Below are 23,808 nucleotides of genomic sequence, written 5' to 3'. Positions count from 1 at the left end.
AGGCTTAGAGGTGGTCAGTGAATTGGCTACTCTGCAGTCTTGTGTATATATATATATATATATATATATATATATATATACATATATATATATATAATAGAATTAAAGAAAAATGTGTGTGTGTATATATATATCACATTTTTCTTTAATTCTATTGTATACTACCTTTTTCACACAGTATTGTGTAATGATAAATGTGACCCATTGTTAACCACCTATATATTTCTAAAAAGTGCTCAAAAGAGCATATGCAATGACAGTTACTATGTATTTGTGTGCCTACTATGTGCTGGGCCTGGGGGATACACATGGTCCCTGCTCCCATGGAGCTCTAGGTCCAGCAGGGAAGCCAGCTATTCACAGAATGATAACGGATGTGATACGTACTGCACTTCAGAGGAGAACGATGGGACGCGTTAGAAATATGTAAGAGACCTGGTCTTGCAAAGGTCAGGGTTTCTCAAGTTAGGAAAAGAAAATGGCAGGTCAACTGCAAAATTATTAGTACAGTATATTTCACACCTACATTTTCCCATCAACATAAATATCTTTTAGCTAATATTCTTTTTCTTATATCAAAAGAAACTTTAAGTCCAGCTATAATTTTTTGTGAATAATGTGTAATAGGTAAGAGACTAATTGATCTAACTTGTATTTGAACAAAATCTTTGAGAAATTACAATAGGTAGACTACCCAGGTAATTTCTGACATCCCTAAAATGGTGAATTACCACGTATTTCTAAGAAAGCGCCAAACTAAAATGAACTTAGCCATGCTCAGAATTTCATAAAGGCTAACAGACTTCTTTGAGAATGTTGGAAGAAATATGACAATTTGACATGGATTTTTGACATGACCATCTTGATGCAATCTAAGAGGGAAAAAACACAACAAATATCCAAATAATTTATGTAGATTCTCAGCCCTCATGTAGGAGAGACATAACGACCCCACCTCCTCCCCCCCAACCAAAAAAAGTAACTTTACTGTGGAGAAACCTGACATACACAGTCCCTGCCCGGTGACAAAGGCCAAAATCCACAGTGACAAATAACATTGATAGTATGTACCGTTGATATGATGTAATTAAAATGACACTTTTTCTCTGTGCTCTTTCTCCCAGAGACCTGTCACCCTAGTCTTACCATGAGAAAAACACCCAACAAATTCCACTAAAGGAGCAACCTACAACATATCTGACTAGTACGCCTCAAAATTTTCAAAAAGAAGGGAAAGCCTGAGAAACTGTCACAGTCAATTAGGTAAAAACTAAGTAAATCTTAATAAAATATAAACTTTAGTTAGCAATGATGTATTAATGTGGGTTCATTAATTGTAATAAATTATGATTCTAATGTAAGATATTAATAATAGGGAACTCTCTACTAGCCTCTCAATTTTTCAGTAAATCTAAAGCTGTTCTAAAAATACAAACTCTATTTTTTAATCCTTATTCCCAAATTGAAAGTAATTTTATTTTTTCTGGTCATTAGTAAAATATAGCCCATAAAAATTTTGACAATGCAAATAGATATAAAGGGGACTTTCTGAAATTATAAATAAATACCCTGTAAGCGCACATGCTGAGATAACCAATGCCAAACAAAATAATTGTGTGTGTGTGTGTGTGTGTGTGTGTGTTGCTCTACCATACATGCTATTTTTACCTGTGTTAGGCTGAATAATAGCACCCCAAAACACTCAGGTCCTAATCCCTGGAACCTATCAATGTTACCTTAGACGAATATGTATTAATATCTGAACAATACAGTTGTACTGAGACAATGAAAATGTCTATCAAAATACAAATGCTTCTAATAGTTGATCATGAAATTAATTATCTTGTAGTAACTACACACAATTATTTGAATCAAAGCAAATAATATATTTTTGGCACAATTTCTTTTAAATTAGAGCCAAATTTTTTAAATGGCAAAGATCTTTTAAATTAATAGAGGATTTGACACACAGAACTTTACACACACACACACACACACACACACACACACACACAATTTTTTAACTGCATAAAAGTAAAGTCAAGCTACTCTTACACACCAAAATAAACAGAAACCACAGCTTAAAGCTGTACTGCCTGCAGGGGAGACCAAAACTATGCCTATACCTCTAAAACTGCTAATTCATCAGAGCTTTATGGAGCTTTAACATTTTGACTTCTAGTTGTAACATTCCACTTACAGGCAATAAAAAAAATTACTTCTTGCTGGCTTGAATATTTTCATTTTGGACAATAAAAATAAATAACACAGAAATTACTTTACACAATAATAATAGTCATGCATAAATCCCCAAAATACTTCTGCAGTTTTTAAGCAATTTCAGAGTCCTTTAGATTTGTCGGTGGCTATTAAGTCTTCGGATTATTTATTAAATGAGAATGACACATGATACTGAACTACACGTTATTCATAAATGTCCCCAACCCTAGATATCACTCCACCTCTGAGGAGTTCTGCCCGGGATGTACTACAAACATGCTAACACCCATGGAGGAGAGTGCTAAGCAGGGGAGAGAGGAAGAACCAGAGAGATGCATTTACTTACAAAACATGAGCAATGGTAGACGTTAGACACATTTCAAAAGAGAAAGATCCCAAGTGGTATCTGCTTTTGGGGAGTTTTATTCTTCATTTTAGGTGGCAATTTTTATCAAGGGGTGGATGAAGCTATCACAAAACAAAAGACCCTTTAACGCTCTTTCCCTTTGAACAATCCCAGAAACTACTGTTGTGATCACACTTGGTAAGTTCTCGATAAAGGATGGCTGGATTTGTTTAACGCACTGCAAGTCCTTGCAGTCTACTTTGAGTACCCACCTGTTTTCTGGTGAATACATTACTTCAACAAATTCATTAATTCAACAAATATTTACTAAGGACCTACTACATACCGCACACGATACCTGGGTGCAGCGTACACTGTGATAAGAAGCACAAAACAGTCCCAGCTCATGGAACTCAGAGCCCAATGGTCAAAACACAAGTAACAATTAACTACAAAATGAAAAATGGAGTGAGAAACAAACAGGAAGGCAAGATAGAAAAATGGGGGAGGAGTAACCTGTGTAGGTGGAGACATTAACCTGTGTAGGTTGGACATCCCAGCCAAGAGCTGAAGATGACAGGAAAAAGCCCTGCGAGGAGTGGGAGGAAGTCACGCTGGTCAGAGACATGCTCGTGCACCAATCTTGGGCAGCAAAGGGCTTGCTCAGTCGAAAAAGTGCACGAGGCTTGTGGCTGGAGGGCAGCGAGTAAGGGTGAGAGTTGCCCTAACAGGTGGAAGCAGTGTGGGAGAGCACGACCACCTCCAGCCTGTAGACTGGGGTTTTCATCCTAGGCCAGTCTCTAGGATGGGCAGCTTTTAAGCAAGGGAGTGACATCATCCAATTTAATTTCAAAAGGGATCATTCTGTCCTGATTCAAACATGCTGTTAATAAATTACATGAGACAACTGAGGACATTTGAACACTGACAGGATAGTAAACGAATATGGTTCGTTTTTCAGGTGTGGTTACAGTCTTGTGATGTTTGTATAAAGAGACCTATCTTTTCTATTTGCATAGTAAAACATAGGTAAAATGGTACCATGTAAGGGATATAGATTAGATCATTCTATGTCAATGTTATTTTCCTGATGTTGATTGCTAAGTGGTAATTATGTAAGAGAAGGTCTTTGTTTTTAGGAAGTACATACTGAAATATTTAGAGGTAGAAATAAATTATAATGTCTAGGATACGGTTCCAAATAGCCTAGGGGTGGATTATAGATGAAATGAGATTGGCTTTGAGTTGACAACTATGGAAAGTGAGAGATGAGTACACAGGACTCCAGTTTACTACCCTCACTATTTTTTATATATATTTAAAATGGTTCATACTACAATTCTTTTAAAAATAAGAAAACTGAAAAAAAAAAGATAACTGGCTGCTGTATGGAGAATGAGTGGGTGCAATTGGGAACGTAGAAGGAGAGTGAACAAAGGAAGCAAGAAAACACATCAGGAGCTGATGTAATAGAGAGCGGAGAGAGAAAAGTGAATAGAAGGGAAATAAATTTTGGAGGTAGAAATCATCAAACTTGGTAGTCTGGACGTTAAAGAAAAGGGATGAAATCAAACATGCCTCCCAAGCATCTGGTTTGAGCAAGTAGGTGGAGACACTTACAGAGATGAAGACTGGGAGAGGAAAATGTTTCCGATGGAAGAGAAAGCTAGATATCAAGAGTTCAGTTTGGAACATATTAATTCAGGAGTTTATGAAACATCCAAGTGGGTGACCAAATGAGCACTGACTGGACCCATTTCCCATTACAGCTATCAAAAGAGTCCCAGACAGAGGAGCACAGAGCCGTGGCCAAGTCCAGAAGGTCACTAATGGTGGTGGTAAGAAATTCAGCCCTGGAAGGTGGGTCCCTCTGGCTTTCAGACACAACTGGGCATTGCTACCCAGGGCTGAGTGACGGAGAGGCTCCTGAGCCCACAGTAAGGGTAACCACAATGGCAAAGGTCCTGCCCATAGGGCTTCCTGGGTCATTCATTGTGCCACCAACAACACCAAGTCCACCTCTGCTGGGCCTCCTTGGTAAGCCTGATTGGACCAAAAGGTCACTAAGGTGCTTTCCTTCAAGCTATGACATCCTGTCAGCCCTCCTCATAGTGAAAGGGAGCATAAGTAGACTATATATACTTCAACAAAATGTGCATACACACTCTCTCAATAGCTTTATTTAAAGAATTGCTCATTTTGGAAGTTCTAAAACAACAGCAGACCATCCATCAAAGGAGACCTAATAGCACAAAAGAAAATACACAGAAATGCAATTCAATACAGGGAAAAGACACAGGATACTGCTCACTCTGGGCTTTTTAGAGAACTTTTATTTCCATTTACTGCATTTCATTGACTCTATGATACATGATTTTTCATTATGTAATATCCCTAAAACCAGGAGGCATCTTAAAATTGCCAGCAACTTTGACTGGGCAAGATCAAAGTGAAGTTCTTGGGGAAAGAATCTGCGTTTGCTTTTGCCAATTACCTGAGGGCAACACGAACCCAATTCACTTAAAATTAAACTACCTGCTTGATGTTGTTTGGGCCACACTGGTAACTAACATTCAGACCAAAAACCAGCTTCTGCTTCAAATTGTTAGAGTATTAAGAACTTAAACATAGGCTTCCCACAGGACCCATCAATTCCACTCCAGGTATGTATGCCAGAGAAGTGCAGATACATGTCCACACAAAGACTTGTACACAATTATTTGTAGCAGCATTATTCCCAGTAGCCAAAAACTGGAAACAACTTGAATGTCCATGAACTTATTAATGGATAAACAAAATGTGGTATGTCCATACATCTGATTATTATTCATCCATAAAAAAGGAACGAAGTACTGATATATGGTATAACACAGATGAACCTCGAAAGCCAGACACAGAAGAACACATATGATTCTATTTTTACGAAATGTCTATAGAGACAGAAATTAGATTAGTGGTTGCCTAGGGGTAGGGGTGGGAAAGGAAAAGGACTGTAAAGGGGCACAAGGTTTTCTTTTTCGGGTGATAAAATGTTTCAAAATTAGATTGTAGTGATGGCTGTATAATTCCGTAAATATATTAAGGTCGGTGCAAAAGTAATTGCAGCTCTTGCAATTATTTTTAACCTTTTAAACCGCAATTACTTTTGCACCAACCTTCAGTGAATTGTAAACTTAAAACAGAGATGTTATGGCATAAAATTAATAATGCAATAGAGCTATTTAAAAAACTTCTCAGGGCAGAAACTCAGAGGTCCCCCCCTCTCCACCTAGTACTATCAAGATTAAAATATCCAAGTTTCTTTATTGTGTCTTCCTGTGTCATAGTTCTGTTTCCTTTCCCTTATGAAAAGTCTCCTATAAAATTCTCCATTGTGTTTTACTTTTTTAGTGGTTTATAAAATACCAATGTCAATGGCATCTTAGATCCAATTAAAAAATTACGTGCCAACCTGATTAAGAAAAATCAGATGGGAGGGGTCGGGGGTGATGGGGGTCCCTCTCCAGACCTGAGCACCACCTATACTACCTAGACAGGGAAGTTTGGCAAAAAAAAGATCAGAGAAAAATGAAAATAAATTACGAGAAAGAGGTTAATTTATAATTTAACCACCAGGAAGAAAAATATTAACTAGATGCTTTTTAACTATCATTCAGTGATATTTTTTTTACCCTAAATAACCTCGAAACAGACCAATCTCTTGCATCATAATTAACTGGTCTAACCTAATGGCGGGGTGGGGGGGAGGCCTTAAATGATTTATGTTATTTTAATCTACAACTTATGGTTCACAAGAGAAGGTGTGAAGCAGGAAAAAGTCCATGAGAAATACTATGCTACAAAACATTTTTATTGTAAGCTTCTTATCTAGCTAAAAATGTCACCTTCTCACCTGTTCCAACTTCTAAAGGTAAGGACATATTCGCCGTAGTTCTTGCACAAAAGCACATTCATTCCCCCATTGCATTCACAGTGTCTCGTGGTTTGATTAAAGACATACGAATTTCTATGTAAGGATAAATTCAAAATTTTAATAAGGTGCTATGGAATACAAGAGACCACTGCTGAGAACATATTAAACCTGCATCTGTTCTAACAGCCTTTGAACATACATTTATTCTGTCTCCTCTGACTCTCTAAACTACCATAAAGAAAAAATCGTGATTAACTAGTACCCAAACAGGCTTCCCAGTTCATTAAATATTTGTGCCATAATTGCCCACTGTGGCTTTTACGAGAAAGAGGTTAATTGAAAACACTACCAAGTCACAATAACTCCAAATGGTTAGTCCACTCTCCTCTCTACAGAAGCCAGGAATCTTTGGTGACCCAACTTCAATTTGTCCATGTATCCCAGATAACTCTGGTGTCTCCCAAAACCCAAAACCAATGTCAGCTGCTCCTGTCTCCCAACCACAAACATTCTATTTATTCTTTACATGTCCTATCACATTTTGGAATCCCCAAACATTTTATTTATTCTTCACATGTCCTATCACACTTAATTTATGAACACACTTTATTTACACTCACCACTACATTATCACACATGGTAGTTGTGCACAAACACTGGGAAAGGGTACCCAGTCATCAGAACACCAAGAAGCACGTGCCAGCATGGAATTGTTAAATCAGGAAGCCAGAGACTACGGCACAGCTCATCATCGGGCAAACTTCTACAGACGATGCGATGGGTCTAATTTGCAGTCGCTCCCTAAGAGGTCACTTCCTCCGCCAGGCAACTCAGTAAGTTCATCAACAACTTTAATTTTTAAAAAGAATATCTCGATGGTGGAGATGTCTGTATGATCTACCAGTTTACAAACTACTTGGTTAAAATAAAACAGTTGTTACTACAAAGATCCAGAAGTAGGAAAATCAATGTCTGCAGGGATAAATCCATTAAGCAGGAAGGGAGAGTTTAAGCAGAAAGGGAGAGGAGGAAATTGTTCTCTTTAGTGGAAACCATTTAAGGCCTCCCTCATTTGTTAGCTCGCATCATTTCATTAGAAATTCAGGAGAAAAATTTCCCAGGAAGAAATTAATCATCGGATTGGCAAGAGGACTGGATCTTGCTAGGGAGAGGTTGAAGCATTTCTCTGTGTACTGGAAACATGAAACTAAAATGTGCGGTTTGGACAGTGGAAAGAAAAAGAGATCCACTGACTTGAGCAGCTAATGGATCACAAAGGCATGGTTGTGGCCTCACAAATTTAGAACAAAATGAGAGAAAAATACTGACAGACCATGAAATTAGGACAAACTGAAAGTTCACACAAAAAACAATTGAAGATTTTTTACAATTAACATGTTTCTAATCGGAGAAAGCATACGTAATTTTTTTTTTTAATAAAAATGTGGAAAAACAGATTACTGCTGCAATACTTTTAATTTCAAAAAGGGCCAGTAAAGCAGGAGACATACACACATCACACTCTGTGTTGGGGAAATAAAAGAAACCATCCAAGTGAGCTTTCCCTGTGAATGAAGGGCATCCTACTGACTTTCAAAAGGTTATTTTAAAACATTCTTCGTCATTCTGAAATTTTCTTAAATGGAATATACTAGATATAATTTAACCTTTTTCCAATGTCTCAGAGACAGCTTGATGAACACGATTTTCTCAGTGGAGACCTATACCAACTGGGTCGGGAGAACAATAAAGTAGTAATATTTACTGAGCACCTACTATGTGCTTTACTCCCATTATCACATTTAAATTTAATTTTATCTCCCCAATAAATCCATGAGAGGATGAAGACAATGAGACTCAGAGAAACTGGTCCCAGGCCTCCCAGCCAGTAAATGGTGGCAGCCACTGTCATTCCAGTCCACCTGTCAAGTCCAAGGACCTGTCCCTCTGGGAAGGTACATCTAGTTGTGTGCAACTAAGCAATGTAAAACCACGCTGCTGTGCTTTTGAGTTCCATGACTCTATGTCACATTTTCTTTCTTTTTCCACTTCCATTTTTCACCACTATCAACAAACTGGCTTCTAAAACCAATCCCTCACCATACCTGCCAGAACTCTGGCAAAATTATGCCACAAAGCAAATTTTTTTAGAATCAGGTGAGAATTAATCATAAACAAGACTCTGGATAGAGGCTACTACAAGTAAAGGGCAACATTTTTAAACCATGGATTCTCACATGTACTTTGGCTACCTTTCTCGCTTTGGGCTCTGTTTGTAAAAGATGAGGTTCTCTGTTAGGTAAAGTGGTACTATTAATGGACCCAAGGTAGGGGGAGCATGTACCAGGGGCATTTTGGCAACACTGAAAAACACAAAACTGTTGTGTTGATGAGACCGTCTTAAGGAACACAAGAAATAAGGCACATCAGAAACCCAAAGGAGCAAAATAAATTCTAACATGGGTAAACCTTTGGATTTGCTAAACTGAGCAGGACAGGAAGTGAGAATTTGACGACAAAAGAAAATGCTGGTCCCAGCAGATAAATATAGCCCAAGAGGCTGAAAGAGGCAATGAATGGAAAAGAAAATGTTAGATAAGTAGAAAGTGAGGTAGCGTTAAAACTATTGTTTTCAGGATGAGAAAAACTGTAACTTGTTTGACAGTACAATAAAAGAAGCCAAGACACAAAGGCCTCCAGAATTCTGCATTTTAAAAGTTCATGAAGGGTTTCCGACAGTCACAAATCAAAATCACCTACTTCACCTCCAGGGGTTATTCTGAATGCCGTTCTTCTGAGAACCAGACATACTAATATTAAAGCATCTAAACTACGAGTGGTTGAACAAAGAGTAGTTTGCAAGTACAGACCCATAGATCAAAGCAAAAAAACAGAAACCCCAAAACAGAGCGTTATTACCTTAATGAAATTATTTGATAAAAACAATCATACATAAATTTTCTTTCCTTCGCAGACTTAGCAAATGCTGTTGGAATAGTGGGCTAGCAATTTTAGGGTTTCTATGAGAGAAGGATCTAAATTAACTTCAGTTGGGTTAAGTTGAAAGCTTTTTTCAGTTCAACTATGCCCTTCTTGATCTTCTACTTGCTGAATCTGTCCATTTCTGAGAAGTGTGCTGAAGTCGCTGGCTATCATGACAGATTCATCGATTTCTCCTTGCAGGTCTCTCATTTTTTGCCTCACATACTTTAAACACTCTGCTCTTAGATGCATACACATCAAAAACTGTTATATCTTCTAAGAGAATTGATCCTGCTATCCTTATGTAAGGCCCTTCTTTATCCTTGATAACTATCCTTACTTCAAATATTTCTTCTGTTCCTTTCTCTCTTGCGTCTCCTTATGGTGTTCCCATTACACGTGTATTACACATTTCACTATCGGAAATTAATATAGTTACTCCTGCTTTCTTTTGATTAGTATTAGCATGGTATATTTTCCTCCATCCATTTACTTTTAAACTGTATGTATATTTATATTTAAAGTGGGTTCCTTGGTGACAACATACAGTTGGATCATGTTTTGCTCCACTCTGACACTCTCTGTCTTTTAATTGGTGCATTTGGACCTTTGACATTCAAAGTGATTATTGATATAGTTAGATAAATATCTACCATACTTATTACTGTTTCCTATTTGTTGCCCCTGTTCTTGGTTTCTATTTTTGTTTTGCACTCTTTTACAGCCTTTTGTGATTTTAACAGAGCATTTTATATGATTCCATTTTCTCTTTTTAGTATATCAGTTATACTTGTTTCTTTACATTTGTTAGTGATTGCCCTACTGTTTGCAATACACATTTACAATTAATCCAAGGCCACTTTCAAATACACTATCCCACATCACAGGTAATGTGATTACATTATAAAAAATCTAATTCCTCCTTCCTGTACCTTGTATCATTGTTGTCATTCATTTCACTTATATATAAGCATATGTAAACATGTATACGAGATGCATACATAATCAAATACATTGTTGGTATTATTATTTTTAACAAACTATTATTTGTTAGATCAATTAATAACAAAAGTTTTTACTTTCACATATTCCTTCTTTGATGCTCTTCCTTTCTTTATGTAGATTTGAGTTTCTGACCTACATTATTTTCCTCCTCTCCAAAGAACTTCTTTTAATATTTCTTGCAAGGCAGGTCTACTGGCAACAAAGTCCCTCAATTTTTGTCTATCTGAGAAAGTTTTTCCTTCTTCACCTTGAAGGACAATTCCACAGAGTACAGAATTATAGGTTGGTGGGGTTCTTTTCTCTCAACACTTTAAATATTTCACTCCCTTTTGCTTGCACGTTTTCTGAGTTGGATGTAGTTCTTATCCTTCCTCCTGTATAGGCAAGGTGTTTCTTTTCCTCCAGCTTCTTTCAGGATTTTTTATCTTTGATTTTCTATAGTTTAAAGATGGTATGTCTAGGTGTCGTTATTTTAGCATTTATGCTTCTTGATGTTCTCTGAACTTCCTGGACCTGTGATTTGTTATCTGACATTAACTGGGAAAATTCTCAGTCACTATTGTTTCAAATATTTCATCTGTTCCTTTCTCTCTTTCGTCTCCTTATGGTGTTCCCATTAAACATGTATTACACCTTTTGCAGTCGTCCCACTGTCCTTGATTAGTTGCTTCGGATTTTTTTGTTTGTTTATTGTTGTTGTTTTTCAGTGATTGTTCTCTTTGCTTTTTGGTTTTTGAGGATTCCATCGATATAGCCTCTAACTTAGAGATTCTTTTCTCAGCCACGTCCAGTCTATTATAAGACCATCAAGGCATTCTTCATGTCTGTTACAGTATTTTTTATGTCTAGCATTTCTTTTTGTTTCTTTCATATGATTTACACCTCTCTGTTCCCACTATCCTCTGTTCTTTCATATGGTCTATTTTATCAATTAGAGCCCTGGCCATATTACTCATAGTTGTTTTAAATTCTTCCATCAACAATTCTATCATCCTTGCTATAGCTGGTTCTGATGCTTACTGTCTCTTCAAATTGTGTTTTTTGCCTTTTGGTAGACCTTATAATTTTTACTTGATAGCTGGACATGGTGTACAGAATAAAAGGAAGTGTTGTAAACAGGCCTGTAGTAATGTGTTGGTAGGGTGTGGGGGGAGAGGAAGTGTTCTCTAGTCCTATGGGTAGGTCTTTTAGTGAGCCTATGCCTCTGGACAGTGAACTTCACAAATACTTCTCACTTTTTGGTTTCTCCCCCCATAGGTGGGACACAATAACTACCGTGGGCTGGAATCAGGTATTTCCCGTACCCACGTCGATTAGGCTCTGATAATACCCCAGCAAGTTAGGTTCTGGTTAGTAAGAACAACATGAATCGGTACTCTGACAGATTTCAAAATGGTTCCTTTTCCCCTCCCCCCTCCGGAAGCCTATGGAGACTTTCTTCCTCTATTTAATACAAGAATCTGATCAAGCTTCTGGAGGTAAATTTCACCATATTTTTGGTGCCCTCCCCCCCATCACAAGGTCCCCCTCGAGTTTTTAACTCTCGGAGTTGTCCATACTGAGCCTTCGGCAATTCATCAGTCACAGGTTAGGTTTCCTACCTACCCTGGAACTAGTTCACACAGTGGTTTCTACCTGCGTCTCTGATCTGACAAGCAATGACTCCCTGTAGTCACTGGTCTGTCTCTCCAATCCTGGGGGCAGCAATTTGCCCTGTCTTCTCTCTTCCTATGGATTCAAAATGAGTTGTGGATTTTTCAGTCTGCTCAACTTTTTACTTGTTGTTAGGACAGAGTGGCAACTTCTAAGCTCCTTAACTTACATGTGAAACCGGAAGCTGAATGTCAAGTTCAGAGTTTTGTTTATTTCCCTAGGATTTAATGTTTTTTTAAAAAACTAACAGATGTTTAAAAAATATATAGCTGGGCCGGCCCGGTGGCTCAGGTGGTTAGAGCTCCATGCTCCTAACTCCGAAGGCTGCCGGTGCGATTCCAACATGGGCCAGTGGGCTCTCAAAAAAAAAAAAATACAAAAAAAAAAAAAAATACAAAAAATATATAGCTGACAGTGCCTTATAGACCCAAAGGTAATGTCACTGCCAGTCTAATGCAGAGAAACACAAGTGATAATGTGTGCTGTCCACTGGTCACATCCATTACATCAGGCTGACCTGTTTTCTTCCCTTCGATCTGAACTCCTTTATGGTATGCACCTGGTATCCTAGCTTCCTGCTGGAAACAGCAGTGCCTCCACTGCTTAACTCCAATTACCAGCCCTACAGCCTGATTCCCTGCCACCTCCTAGACTGCAGGCTCCCATTACAGCCCAAGCTCAGGTCCTGCCACTTAAAGTGGAGCAGCAGCAGAGCTGAAAAATTGTAAGATTTCTGGATGGCAGATAACACACACACACCTTAAAAGTGATTTAAAATATATATATATATGTATATATATATATATATATATATATATATATATATATATATATATATATATATATATATATGTCACATAAAAAGATTATCTTCCAAAGAGTGCAGGACAAGCATGGAAGGGAGGAAAAAAGAGTAACTTTACAATGGAGAAACCTAACAAACACAATCTCAAGCCATATGATCAAGTTTCACATCATAGTAAACCATGTTGACAACATGTACCTTTGATGAAAATATCACTTCCCATCTGTGGTCTTCCTCCCCAAAACACATGACCTGAGTCTATAATCATGAGAAAAACACCAGACAAATCCCAGCTGAGAGACATTCCACAAAATAACTGACCAGTATTTCTCGTAACTGTCAAAGTCATAAAAAACAAGGGAAGTCTAACAAATGGTCACAACCAAGAGAAGCCTAAGGAAACATAATGAGTAAACGCAATGTGGTATCCTGAAGGAGGTCCTGGGACAGAAAAAGGACACTAGGTAAAAACAAAAAAAATCTGAATAAAGTATGTAGTTAAGTTAATAATAATAATGCATCCACATTGGATTACTGTGACAAATGTACCATGCTAATGTAAGAAGTTAACAACAAGGAAAACCAGTGTAGGGTATACAGATTCTCTCTGTACTATTTTCACAATAAATCTAAAACTGTTCAAAATAAAAATGATTTTTTAATATTAATCACAATTAAGTTTGTTTAATCACAGAAATAAACATTCAACAACATAAACATTAAAACCTTTGGACAATATAAAAATTTGTAACTCTAACATAGAAAAATAACAATTAGGAGAAAATATCTTTAACAAATATAAAAAAGTATATATATATTTTAAAGTTCATAAGTATGTAAGAAAAACATTGAGACAAAAGTTAAACAGAGAAGACTAGAATTCATACAAAAGGAAATGCAATGTACGAAACAATGATAATGAAGAAAATTTTTAAAAACTAGAGCAATTAGGCATTGTTTAAGCAGCAAAACTGTTTCCAATAATACCCAGTGATGATGCTACATTTTAAACCATTTTACTTACATTGTATTGGTGTTCATGTAAACTGATTTAAAAAACTCTTTTGAAAGTGCTATGGACTGAATTGTGTTCCCCCAAAATTCACATGTTGAAGCTCTAAACCCCAGCCACCCACTGTGATGGTATTTGGAGATGAGGCCTTGGGGAATAATAGGTTTAGATTCGGTCCTGAGAATGGGCCCCTTGATGGGATTAGTGCCTTTAGGAGATGCCAGAGAGAGAGGGTGTTCTCTCTCTCTCTCATTCTCTTCCTCTCGTTTCCTCTCTGTCTCTCTCTCTCTTTCCTTTTCTCTCTCCCTCTCTCTCAAAGGCAGCCGTCTGCAAGCCAGGAAGAGTGGTCTCACCAGAACCTCACCACGCTGGCACCCTGATCTCACACTTCCAGCCTCCAGATCTGTGAGAAAATAAATTTCTGTTGTTTAAGCCACACAGTCTGTCAGTCTGTGATTTTTTTTTTTTCTGGTAACCCAAGGTGATTAATACAGAAAGGTCATTTGAAAAAACGAAATATTCATCCCTTTTAATCCAGTAGTCCTACACCTGTGAAGTTAACCTTTGGAGATAATTCAAAAATATGACAAAGTTATACACATGAACATATCCATTACTTAAGTTTCAAGTTTTTAAACCAGTTAAACACATAAAGATCTAACAATAGAGAAACGAGTAAATAATTGTGGTGCTCCATCTGATCTGATATGATGTCATTTAAAATCATTACAAAAACTACGTAGGCTTCTATAAAATGCTGATAATAAAACTAAGTGCAAACCAAAAGCAGAACTCTACAGTATGAGGTTAACCATGTAAATGAACAAGATGGACAGGTGTCCCCACTTTTCTCAAGTTCACCTTACTCCACTCCACTCGTACAAAAGACCTGTATCAGTACCTGTTGTCACCAATGGAAAGAAATCAGAGGCTGTTTTTCACTTTTTAAAAAAAGGGAAAATAGTGTTCAGCATGTGTTTTGCAGCAAGCTCTTACAGAGGCAGCGGGTGCTCTGAGCAGCGAGAGGGGCCCCACCGAGCTCCTTCCCTGGAACCACACTCAGCATCTCAGCATCAAGCCGCCACACTGTGAACTGTATGTGTGAGCACTGGTGCTTTATCTCAATTCAGTTTGTGCCTTCCTGCTTTTACTATATGTTAGTGTTATGTTAGTCTTTAGTATATTTATGTGTCATTTGGTATGATTTGGTAGGTTATTCTTGGGGTCTGGGAATGCTCAAAAATTTTTCCATGGAAATTAATGGTAACTGCTTCTTCGCTTTATGCCACTTTGGCTCACGAAAGGTTTAGTAGGAAGGCTCTATTTTCAAACAGCAGGGGGAACCTGTAAAAGAGTTAGCTATAAACAAATAAAATTTAATCTGTTGGAAAACATGTTTTGTTTTACTTTAGTTTAATTAATGTTTTAAGAAATAATACTCAAAAATACATCTGATAGCAACTTTAATATTTTCTGAAACATACCATACACCATCCTAACTCCTGAATTACAGAAAAGTGACTTCGTTCTGACAGTAGTCACCACTCTCAAAAACACAAAAATGAAATATGTACATTTTATGTAAGAGAATTATCAATTTTTCTTTATACATACTTTTTATTATGTTACTACTTACATAGAGATGGTTTCCAAGGCATCTTCAAAGATGTCCTGGAGGGGACAAAAAATACAGTGAGTTTCTCAAGAATCAAGAACTCTAAGGAGAAAGTGAGCATGAGGGTGTACGCAGGGGCAGGGACAGTTTTGGTGGGATGCAGTGGAATCAATCACCTCTCACTAATGAAACGTCTTTCAGAGAAATCAAGTATATGAATTTAAGTGAGGTTCAATTTTTTTAAATAATTAAGACTTGGCTAGCAATCAAACTGGGGTAATTTGAAAGAGTGTGACTTCTTTAATGGAGTTATCTTTCAGTCTTCAGTCTCATTCATCTCAGACATAGAATAAAACAAATAACAGGATTTACCCAATTTAGTCTCCTCTTTCTCCATGGCTAGCCAAATTAGCATCCTCCGGGCCTTTCTTTCATATCTAACTTCACTACCCTCCTAGCTAGTCTTCCTGCCACCAGCCTTTCCCCTGGTTTCATCTGTAAATCTGCACCACATAGGATAGCCCTTCCCTTCATGCCAATGGCCTGCTCAAAAACTACAACAGGAGAAAAACCCATACACACACACACACACACGCAATCATATCCACTCACAAATCCACATGTGTGCACACACTCATACACCCTGACACAATCTCACACATAAACTCACAAACACACACATACTCACTCACAAACTCATACACACACAAAGCTCCCTCATAGGTGCAAAAATCAAATCCAAGCGACATCCAGGTATTTGAGACCCACCACCACCAGTCAAATCGCCAAAGCCTCCTTCTCTCACATCCCGACCCTCATCAGTGTGGCCCAAACACAAGGACTGCACTGGTCTCCCTACTCCCATGTCCCACACAACAGCCACAGTTATTCTTTGCTCTCTCTTCTTTTAATAAGCTCATACCATTCCAGCACTCTAGACCTCTCTAAGAGCTTTCCATTGAACTGAGAATAAACCCAAACTCCGTATCAGGATCTACGAAGCTTTAAACAGCCCTGCCCACCTCTCCACCCCCTGCCTCCCCCACACTCATCCCACATCTCTCTGCATTGTTCTCTTAGGTAGAATGCTCTTCACTCATGCGGCTGACTCATTCTCAGCTTTCTGTTTTCAGCTCAGAAAGCCACCTCCTCAAGGAGACGGTCTCTGATAACCCTAATTAAAATTACTAAGAATAGCACTTTACTTACAGTTTTTCATCATCTGATTTATTTAATTCATAATCTTATCATAATCTCTAATCATCTTTTTTGTTTGCTTGGCTACAATCTGTCTCCATCAGGGCTGGTTCTTATTCATCATGTTTACAGAAAAGTCACCAGGGCTTGGCAACAAGTTGTTGCTCAATAAATACATGTTGCAGAATGAATGAATGAATGAATGAATGAATGAATGGAGCATGGGCTGTCAAAACACTAATCATATCACCTTATTGAAAGCTGTCATACAGAAAGGAAGAAATAGGGGTACAGAACGTTTCCCTTGGGTGACCGTTAATATTGAACAATGTTTAAAATATACTGGACTCTGCATTTAGGCAGGAAAGGAAAAAATATATATATATACTAAAAAGAAGAAACAACATTATGAGTCGTGGCACAACTGAGTTTAGAATCGGGGTTTCCTGACCAATAGGAATTAATCTACATTAATACCATACTCTGCAAGGGAGGGAGGTAGAGTCGAGGGCAATTCATTCTCATCCTCACTCTCCCAGAGCAACATCGGAAGTTTACGAACTAGCCCCTGGACGAGAAATGAGCTGGTCCTGGAGCACAAGACCCCAAGCCAAAAGTAAAAAGATGCTTCTCCAGCTTCTATACAAATTTCTATTTAGAAAAAGACTCCTTTCTCCAAATCAAAAGTCTGAAGAGACTTCTGGTATCACAGCTTTTGTCATGTTGAATCACAGCTCAATGCCCCACATGCCAGCATGCAGGTTATCGTGCAAGGCACTGTGGAGAAGAGGAGAGAATCTGCTCTCCCGGAACCCAAGTCCGGCGGTGATTACCCATTGCCGGTACCAGACACCAGCTCACAGTCCCTCTGGCATCACTGTTAACACTGCCTGGGTGCCCTTTGCAGAGCAAGGGGAAAGATGGACAGCAGAGTCCTGGAAGACTTCTGTGTGTCCGTCCTCCCTCTTGCAAACCTCAACCCAGAGCAGGACACACAGCAGACCCTGAAATACATACTGAGTGTGCTTCAAACAGGACAACTTGGGAAGACAGCTCTCCATTAAAAGAGACCAGGGGCGGCCAGTTGGCACCGTGGTTAGAGTGAGGTGCACATAACACCACAGTCACCGGTTCGATTCCCACATGGGCCAGTGAGCTGTGCCTTCCACAACTAGATTGAAAACAACGACTTGACTTGGAGCACAACTGCGCCTCCTCCACAACTAGATTAAAAAATAAAATAAATAAAAATGAAACAAAAGGAGACTAGGCTAATATTTACACTAAAACTAGAAACACCTCCCCAAAAAGGACAACTTGGGAAGACAGCTCTCCATTTAAAAGGAGATCAGGCTAATATTTACACTTAAACAAGAAATACTGCCGCCCCCCCCCCCATCACCACCCTCAGAAAAAGAAAAACAAAGGCTATCAAGTAAGATATCAGCTTCACTTAAATAACAGCTCTCCGGTTTTTCATACACAAAAGGTTCTCTAAGTAAAGCCCACTACACAACATGGTGACCAGTTAACAATACTGCACTGTATATTTGAAAGTTGTTAAGAGGACAGATCTTACAAGTTCTCACCACACAAGAAAAAGAAAAAAACCTGTAAATACGTGAGGCTGGAGATGTGCTAACTGATCCTATCATGGTCATCACTTTGCAATAACACATATCCCAAATCACTACGTTGTACACCTTAAACTTACACAATGTTGTATGTTAATTGTATCTCAATAAAGCTGGGGAAAGATTTTTTAATTAAGAAAACATTAGGATCTATTTTTTCCATTTAGATGAAAATTAAATAGAATACCTCCATTACTAATTCAGAAATCCATCAGAGTTCTAGGACATTATTCTAATAAACTAAAGGTGAAGGAAGGAAGGGAGGAACAGAGGGAGAAAGGAAAAGATGGAGGGATGGAGGGAGGGAACTGTTTAAGAAGGCCAGACAAAAGGGGAATTTTGTTTTTTTCATTTTAAAAAGAGGAAAGGTAAACAGCAGAACTAATGTGCCACGCACTTTACAAAAGCTTTCTCATTTGCTCCTCCCAATTTATAGCAAGTAAATCCAGTTGCAGGTAATTACCTGCCCAGTATTACACAACTGGTAAGCGAAGAAACTAGGATTCAATCTCAGATTTCCTTAACTCCCAAGCATTTCTTAAATGTTAATGAAACTATCTAAAACTTGGAACTGAGGCACTTGGGCAGGAGCGGAAAGGGGATGGGGCAGAGGTGGCAGCATACCCTCTCACGCCATACTTCAGCATTGTTGAACACACCCTCTCAAGGATTATTTCTTCTCAAGAATGTACGTGTGTTTGAACTTTGCTATTTACTATCTGGTTAGAACCCAGACACTGTGAAGTTACATGTTAAAAAAATTTCTGAGTGGTGGAGAAACCGCAAATGTCATCGTTATATCGCCCTACAGGACATCACCCAATGATGTACAGCCTAGCAATCCTACTCTAACATTCTTTTTGTTTTTAAGACTATAAATATCCAAGTTCCATAAATACCCTCTGAATCAGTTTGCCATCTCTTTGGTTTCTGCCTTGATGGGCTAAATAAAATTTTGACGTGTGCATTTTATGTCTTTATGGCAGCCGTATTTCTAATTTTTGAAAATTATACTTTGACATTAACCGTGACAACACACTCTCTCTCTGGGTACCTGCAAACAGTTTCCTGGCTCCCTGGGAAAACTGACAAGTGTACACCTGGGGGATTAAATGCCAGAAGTCAAAGTGACTGTCTGTTCATACCCCCCCATACCATATACCCAGGGACCAATGGCTTCCTTTTCCTCTGTCTCTCAAATTCCATCCTTTCCTACTGCTGCCTCAGGAAGCTCTTTTCCTCTGTGGGTTCCCATCAGGACCCCTGGTTTGGTACCAGATCTGCAGCAGACTGCTAGCTCACAGCACTCCACCAAGCACCAAGTATGCCCACGAATATTCATCACATAGCGTAACTAGAATTATCTGCCTCTGGCTCCTTGCTTTTCCATACTCACCAACTTCCCAGTGCTTCTCCAGTGTTGGTTTTCATGGCCCCAGCGACTACCAGAAGCTGGTTCCCCCTGAATCTCCCAGTACCGGGTATGGCATACCATGGGGACTCACATGCAGTTGAAACATACAGTCAGAGAAGCATCCAGAGTCCTTCCGTTTAAGGAAAACAAGACAGGAAAGCTCATGCTGCTGAAAAATAGGATGTGCTCATAGGAAAATCTCAGTGTTCAGTTCCTTCCTTGAAGGCAGCTGCCTTTGCCGCCCCCGTTCCCATGCTGGGGCCAAGCAGCCTTGAGGAGCTGCTCCCCTTGGGCACAGTACAACAAGTGTTTATATTGGTATAACCTAGTTTAACTGGGCCACACCTGGCTCATGACCACAGTGCCTCACAGTGACACCCGACTTCTTCAAGAGCCTATCTTGACTCTCTGGCTCAAGTCAAGGGCTATCGTCCTCCTTTTGAATCCACTTTATAACCCAGCACGGTACTTTGCACTTCGTCGTAGTCTCTCAGCAAATCACTGGCAGCTGCCCGGCTGGCTGAGTACCCTTGTCTTGAGATGGAGGCTCCTTACCTTGAGCAATTTCACTTTGCAATTTAGCAAATGGGTCTAACCCTGTCAGACGAAAGATTCCTTGGAGGACCCTCCTGAAGCAAGGCTAACACTCCAGGGCCCGCTCCCTGCTGGGTGGGGAGCCTGTCCCACCCCCAATGCAGGGAGGACCCTGGTCACAGAAATGGACACAGAAGTGAGGAAAGGGCGTGCTGTTTCAACTATGAAGACTTTTCTACACAATTTTCATGTTAATTTGTTACCTTGGTCATATTCTGAGTATAAAAATGGATGTAAGTGCATTTAAATAACAGCAGGTTCCTAATAAACGTTTAATTAATTTAAGAATCTTAAATAATGAAGATATTAAGGATAAAAAGTTTACACTATTTCTATCCCTAAAGGGGAGATGACAAATATGCTATTAACAGTAATAATTTAGATAGTATGCTTTAATTTCCAAAAAGACCAAATAGATTTATTTATAAACTTTTCAGGTCTCCCACACAAACTTTAATTCACTCTGTCGTATGAAGAGGAATATGTGGTAAATATCACTCCAAGAGGAAGAGAAAGTAGGAAGGAACGTAAAAATTAAAACTAGGTCCCACAAATCCAGAAGTCAAATGACTTCTCTGTGGCCTCTTGCTCTCTCCCCTTACCTCCTCCTCCTCCCCCTCGGCTTCTTCGTCTATTTCTCCCTCTCTCATATGGAAGACCTCACGGGTCTGTGAGCTGACACGACCATGTTCTCATTTCACTGTTATCCTTTAGGAAGGGATGACAAAGTCCGATGGGGCTGCGGACACCTTCCTTCCTCCTCAGTGAGAGCCACTCCTCACCCCATAGCACAGACCATCCTCACTGGAGTTTTCACCCAACATTCCACTCTCATAACCAAAGAAGCTGTGTGTTTGGTTCCGTGGGCTCAAAGAACTCTAGAGCTTCTGAGGACTCATGACAGGTCACAGATTCTACACCTGGCTCTGGGGCCCATCCGGACCATTCCCAGGGAAGAGAACGCCCCAGCCCCCAACGGGGCTAGGGCAGGGATGAAGAGCCACGGATATTGAGGCCGAAGGGACTGCAAACACTCCTCCGCACGCCCTTCACTCCTGGTGAATCAAAATGGGAAACAAACTGCCATCAGCTGTTACACACCCTCATTACCATAGTGACACACTAGGAGCGTTCTTCAACTGTAGGCTGTAAATCTTTCCATACATAGAAGAGAGGGCACACTGCTAGTTAAAGGAATCATGAAAAACGTGAACTTAAGGGACGTGAACTTAAGCATTCCCCACTATAACTTCCATAAAGGGTTGATTTTTCTAAATCAGGATTAATTAATTTAAAATACACCTTTCTTATGTGTCCATGAAGTGACTTTTTGAAGATTGGGCAAAGAACTGTTTTGTGTTGGTTTTCTTGGGGGGGTTGTTTTTCTTTTTAATTAAAGTTTATTGGGGTGACAACTGTTAGTACAAAGAACTGTTTTTTTTAAAAAAAAAAATACATTCACCCTGAGCTCATCTGTCCAGAAAAATGTTTCATTCTGCTCACATTTGCCATCCACTTCTCTGCAATGTATTTGTCAAGCTCAAACACTGGCCCATGGCCTCCCAGAGCATTTAAACTCCCCAACTGGGGACTCCACCTATGACTAATGCTACATTTCTTTTTAATTTCATATTGTATGAGGGAGTGTAAATGCCTTCAGTCTCCCTGAAGCCAAATGTAAAACTCAGCTTCAGCATCACCATTACTGGGTCTGCAGGGTGCAAACTCCCCTCAGACCTCCCCTCAATGGACTAACATTGTTCTCTGTGAAACCTTCACTGACTCATGGAACTCTTAATCAAAGGGAAGGGAAGCAATTGAGATCATACACTGGAAACGACTCCCACTCCACGTCCCCCCACGTGGACCTTGCAGGGAACAAAATGTGACCTTCAGAGGTTTAAAAAAATCAGGCTATGAACATAATTCTCAAATATATCAGAGAGAAAAACAAGAACATGACAGTTCATCTTCTGAACCTGTCCAGGTTGTAAAATCTGATTTTTTATTTTTTATTTTGGATACGCTTAGTAAAAAAAACCAGAGGTTTTCAAACGGTATTCAAAAATAGTTTTTAAATTTTAATAATACAAACCATAAAATCAGATGTCAGAAGAAAAAAATTGTGCCTTAGAAATTTTTATTTTAAACATTCATCAGTTGAGATTGAAAATAATTTGATGTATTCTCCAAGTGCAGTTTTAATATAGTTCTCTGGTTGCTCTTATCCAGAGTAATGCTCTCAGATTACCCTATAAATTCTGTATTTTTTTCAAAGCTTCATATTTACCAAAAATCACAGATCTGATATCATGCTTCCCCAAATATAAGACCTACCTGAAAACAAGCCCCAGTTAAGATCATCAGGCAGACGGACGCATTTAGTACGTTATGACAATGTTCCAGAAGATGACATGACTGTATTTGAATAAACGTAGCTTGTTGTACATGAAAAAATAAGACATCCCCTGAAAATACACCCTAAGGAGCCTTTCGGAGCAAAAATTAATATAAGACTCGGTCTTATTTTCGGGGAAATACTGTATAAGACCCGGTCTTACTTTGGGGGAAACAGGGTAGTGAAAACTGGGGATACAGAGGAACAGTCATTTCACTGGGAAGGATTTCTTTGAGCACATAAATAAATTGAGCACATGTTTACTAAGCAACTAATACATGTCGGTGAGCTGCGTTTTACTCAATGAGTCACTCAAACATTACAGTAGTAATGCAGTCCATTTCCAACACAGCACAATGGAAAACACACATTTAGGCCGGAAGTTGTATTTAGACCTGTCAGGTCTACCTCTGACCCTGGGCAGGTGTCACTCTTTCAATCCTGCACTTCCTGATGTGTAGGGTGGAGATTCCAAACTAGTCTCCCTCCCCAGATTATTGTAAGGATAATAGTGAGATAATGCAAATAACAATTCCGACTCAAAACAGACTCAATAAATACAATTCCAGAGGACACTGAATTCTCAGATGTGGGATAAATCAGTGTGTCATGAAGTTGGAATCCCTCACTGTATCTCCTTGACAACTTTTTCACACCGATCATTCTGCACCTCCTTTTGCAAGAGAGAAGAGAGACCAAATTTGGGGATATTATAGCAAATAGGGACTTGAAAATGTTAACTACCTTTACTTCTCCTATCTCAAGATGCCTTTGCCTCCTATTCTTTAATGCCCAACCCTTCTTATTCAGGGGATCACCCAGCATGAAAACGTAATTTAGGGGCACAGAGCCCAGGACCTCAGCTCAATGGAGGGGCAGTGACCCTGGCCAACACAGTGTGACGGCCAATACACTCACTGGCTCCAGGCTCCAGCCTCCTCATGAGTAAAACAGAGGAGCCGGCATAGAGACCATCCCTTACTCAAAATCCTACATTCTCTGAATTAAGCACAAATCTTC

The 23,808-nt window shown here is 39.1% G+C and overlaps 1 protein-coding gene across 3 annotated transcripts in view; it reads right to left on the bottom strand.

Moving 5' to 3' along the window:
• TTC39B (tetratricopeptide repeat domain 39B) overlaps positions 1 to 23,808 on the bottom strand; it is a 124,274-nt gene that overhangs the window by 79,983 nt on the left and 20,483 nt on the right. For all 3 annotated transcript variants that reach the window (XM_081066050.1, XM_081066048.1, XM_081066053.1), the window contains exon 2: positions 15,573 to 15,607. In XM_081066050.1, the coding sequence (XP_080922176.1) occupies positions 15,573 to 15,594 (22 nt within the window). In that variant the 5' untranslated portion in view covers positions 15,595 to 15,607. The remainder of the gene's footprint in view (positions 1 to 15,572; positions 15,608 to 23,808) is intronic.

Source organism: Rhinolophus hipposideros, assembly GCF_964194185.1.
Source record: "Rhinolophus hipposideros genome assembly, chromosome: 11".
NCBI classification, from domain to species: Eukaryota; Metazoa; Chordata; class Mammalia; order Chiroptera; family Rhinolophidae; genus Rhinolophus; species Rhinolophus hipposideros.
The sequence above is the reverse complement of the archived record's forward strand: the minus strand, read 5'-3'. Positions and strand labels throughout refer to the sequence as shown.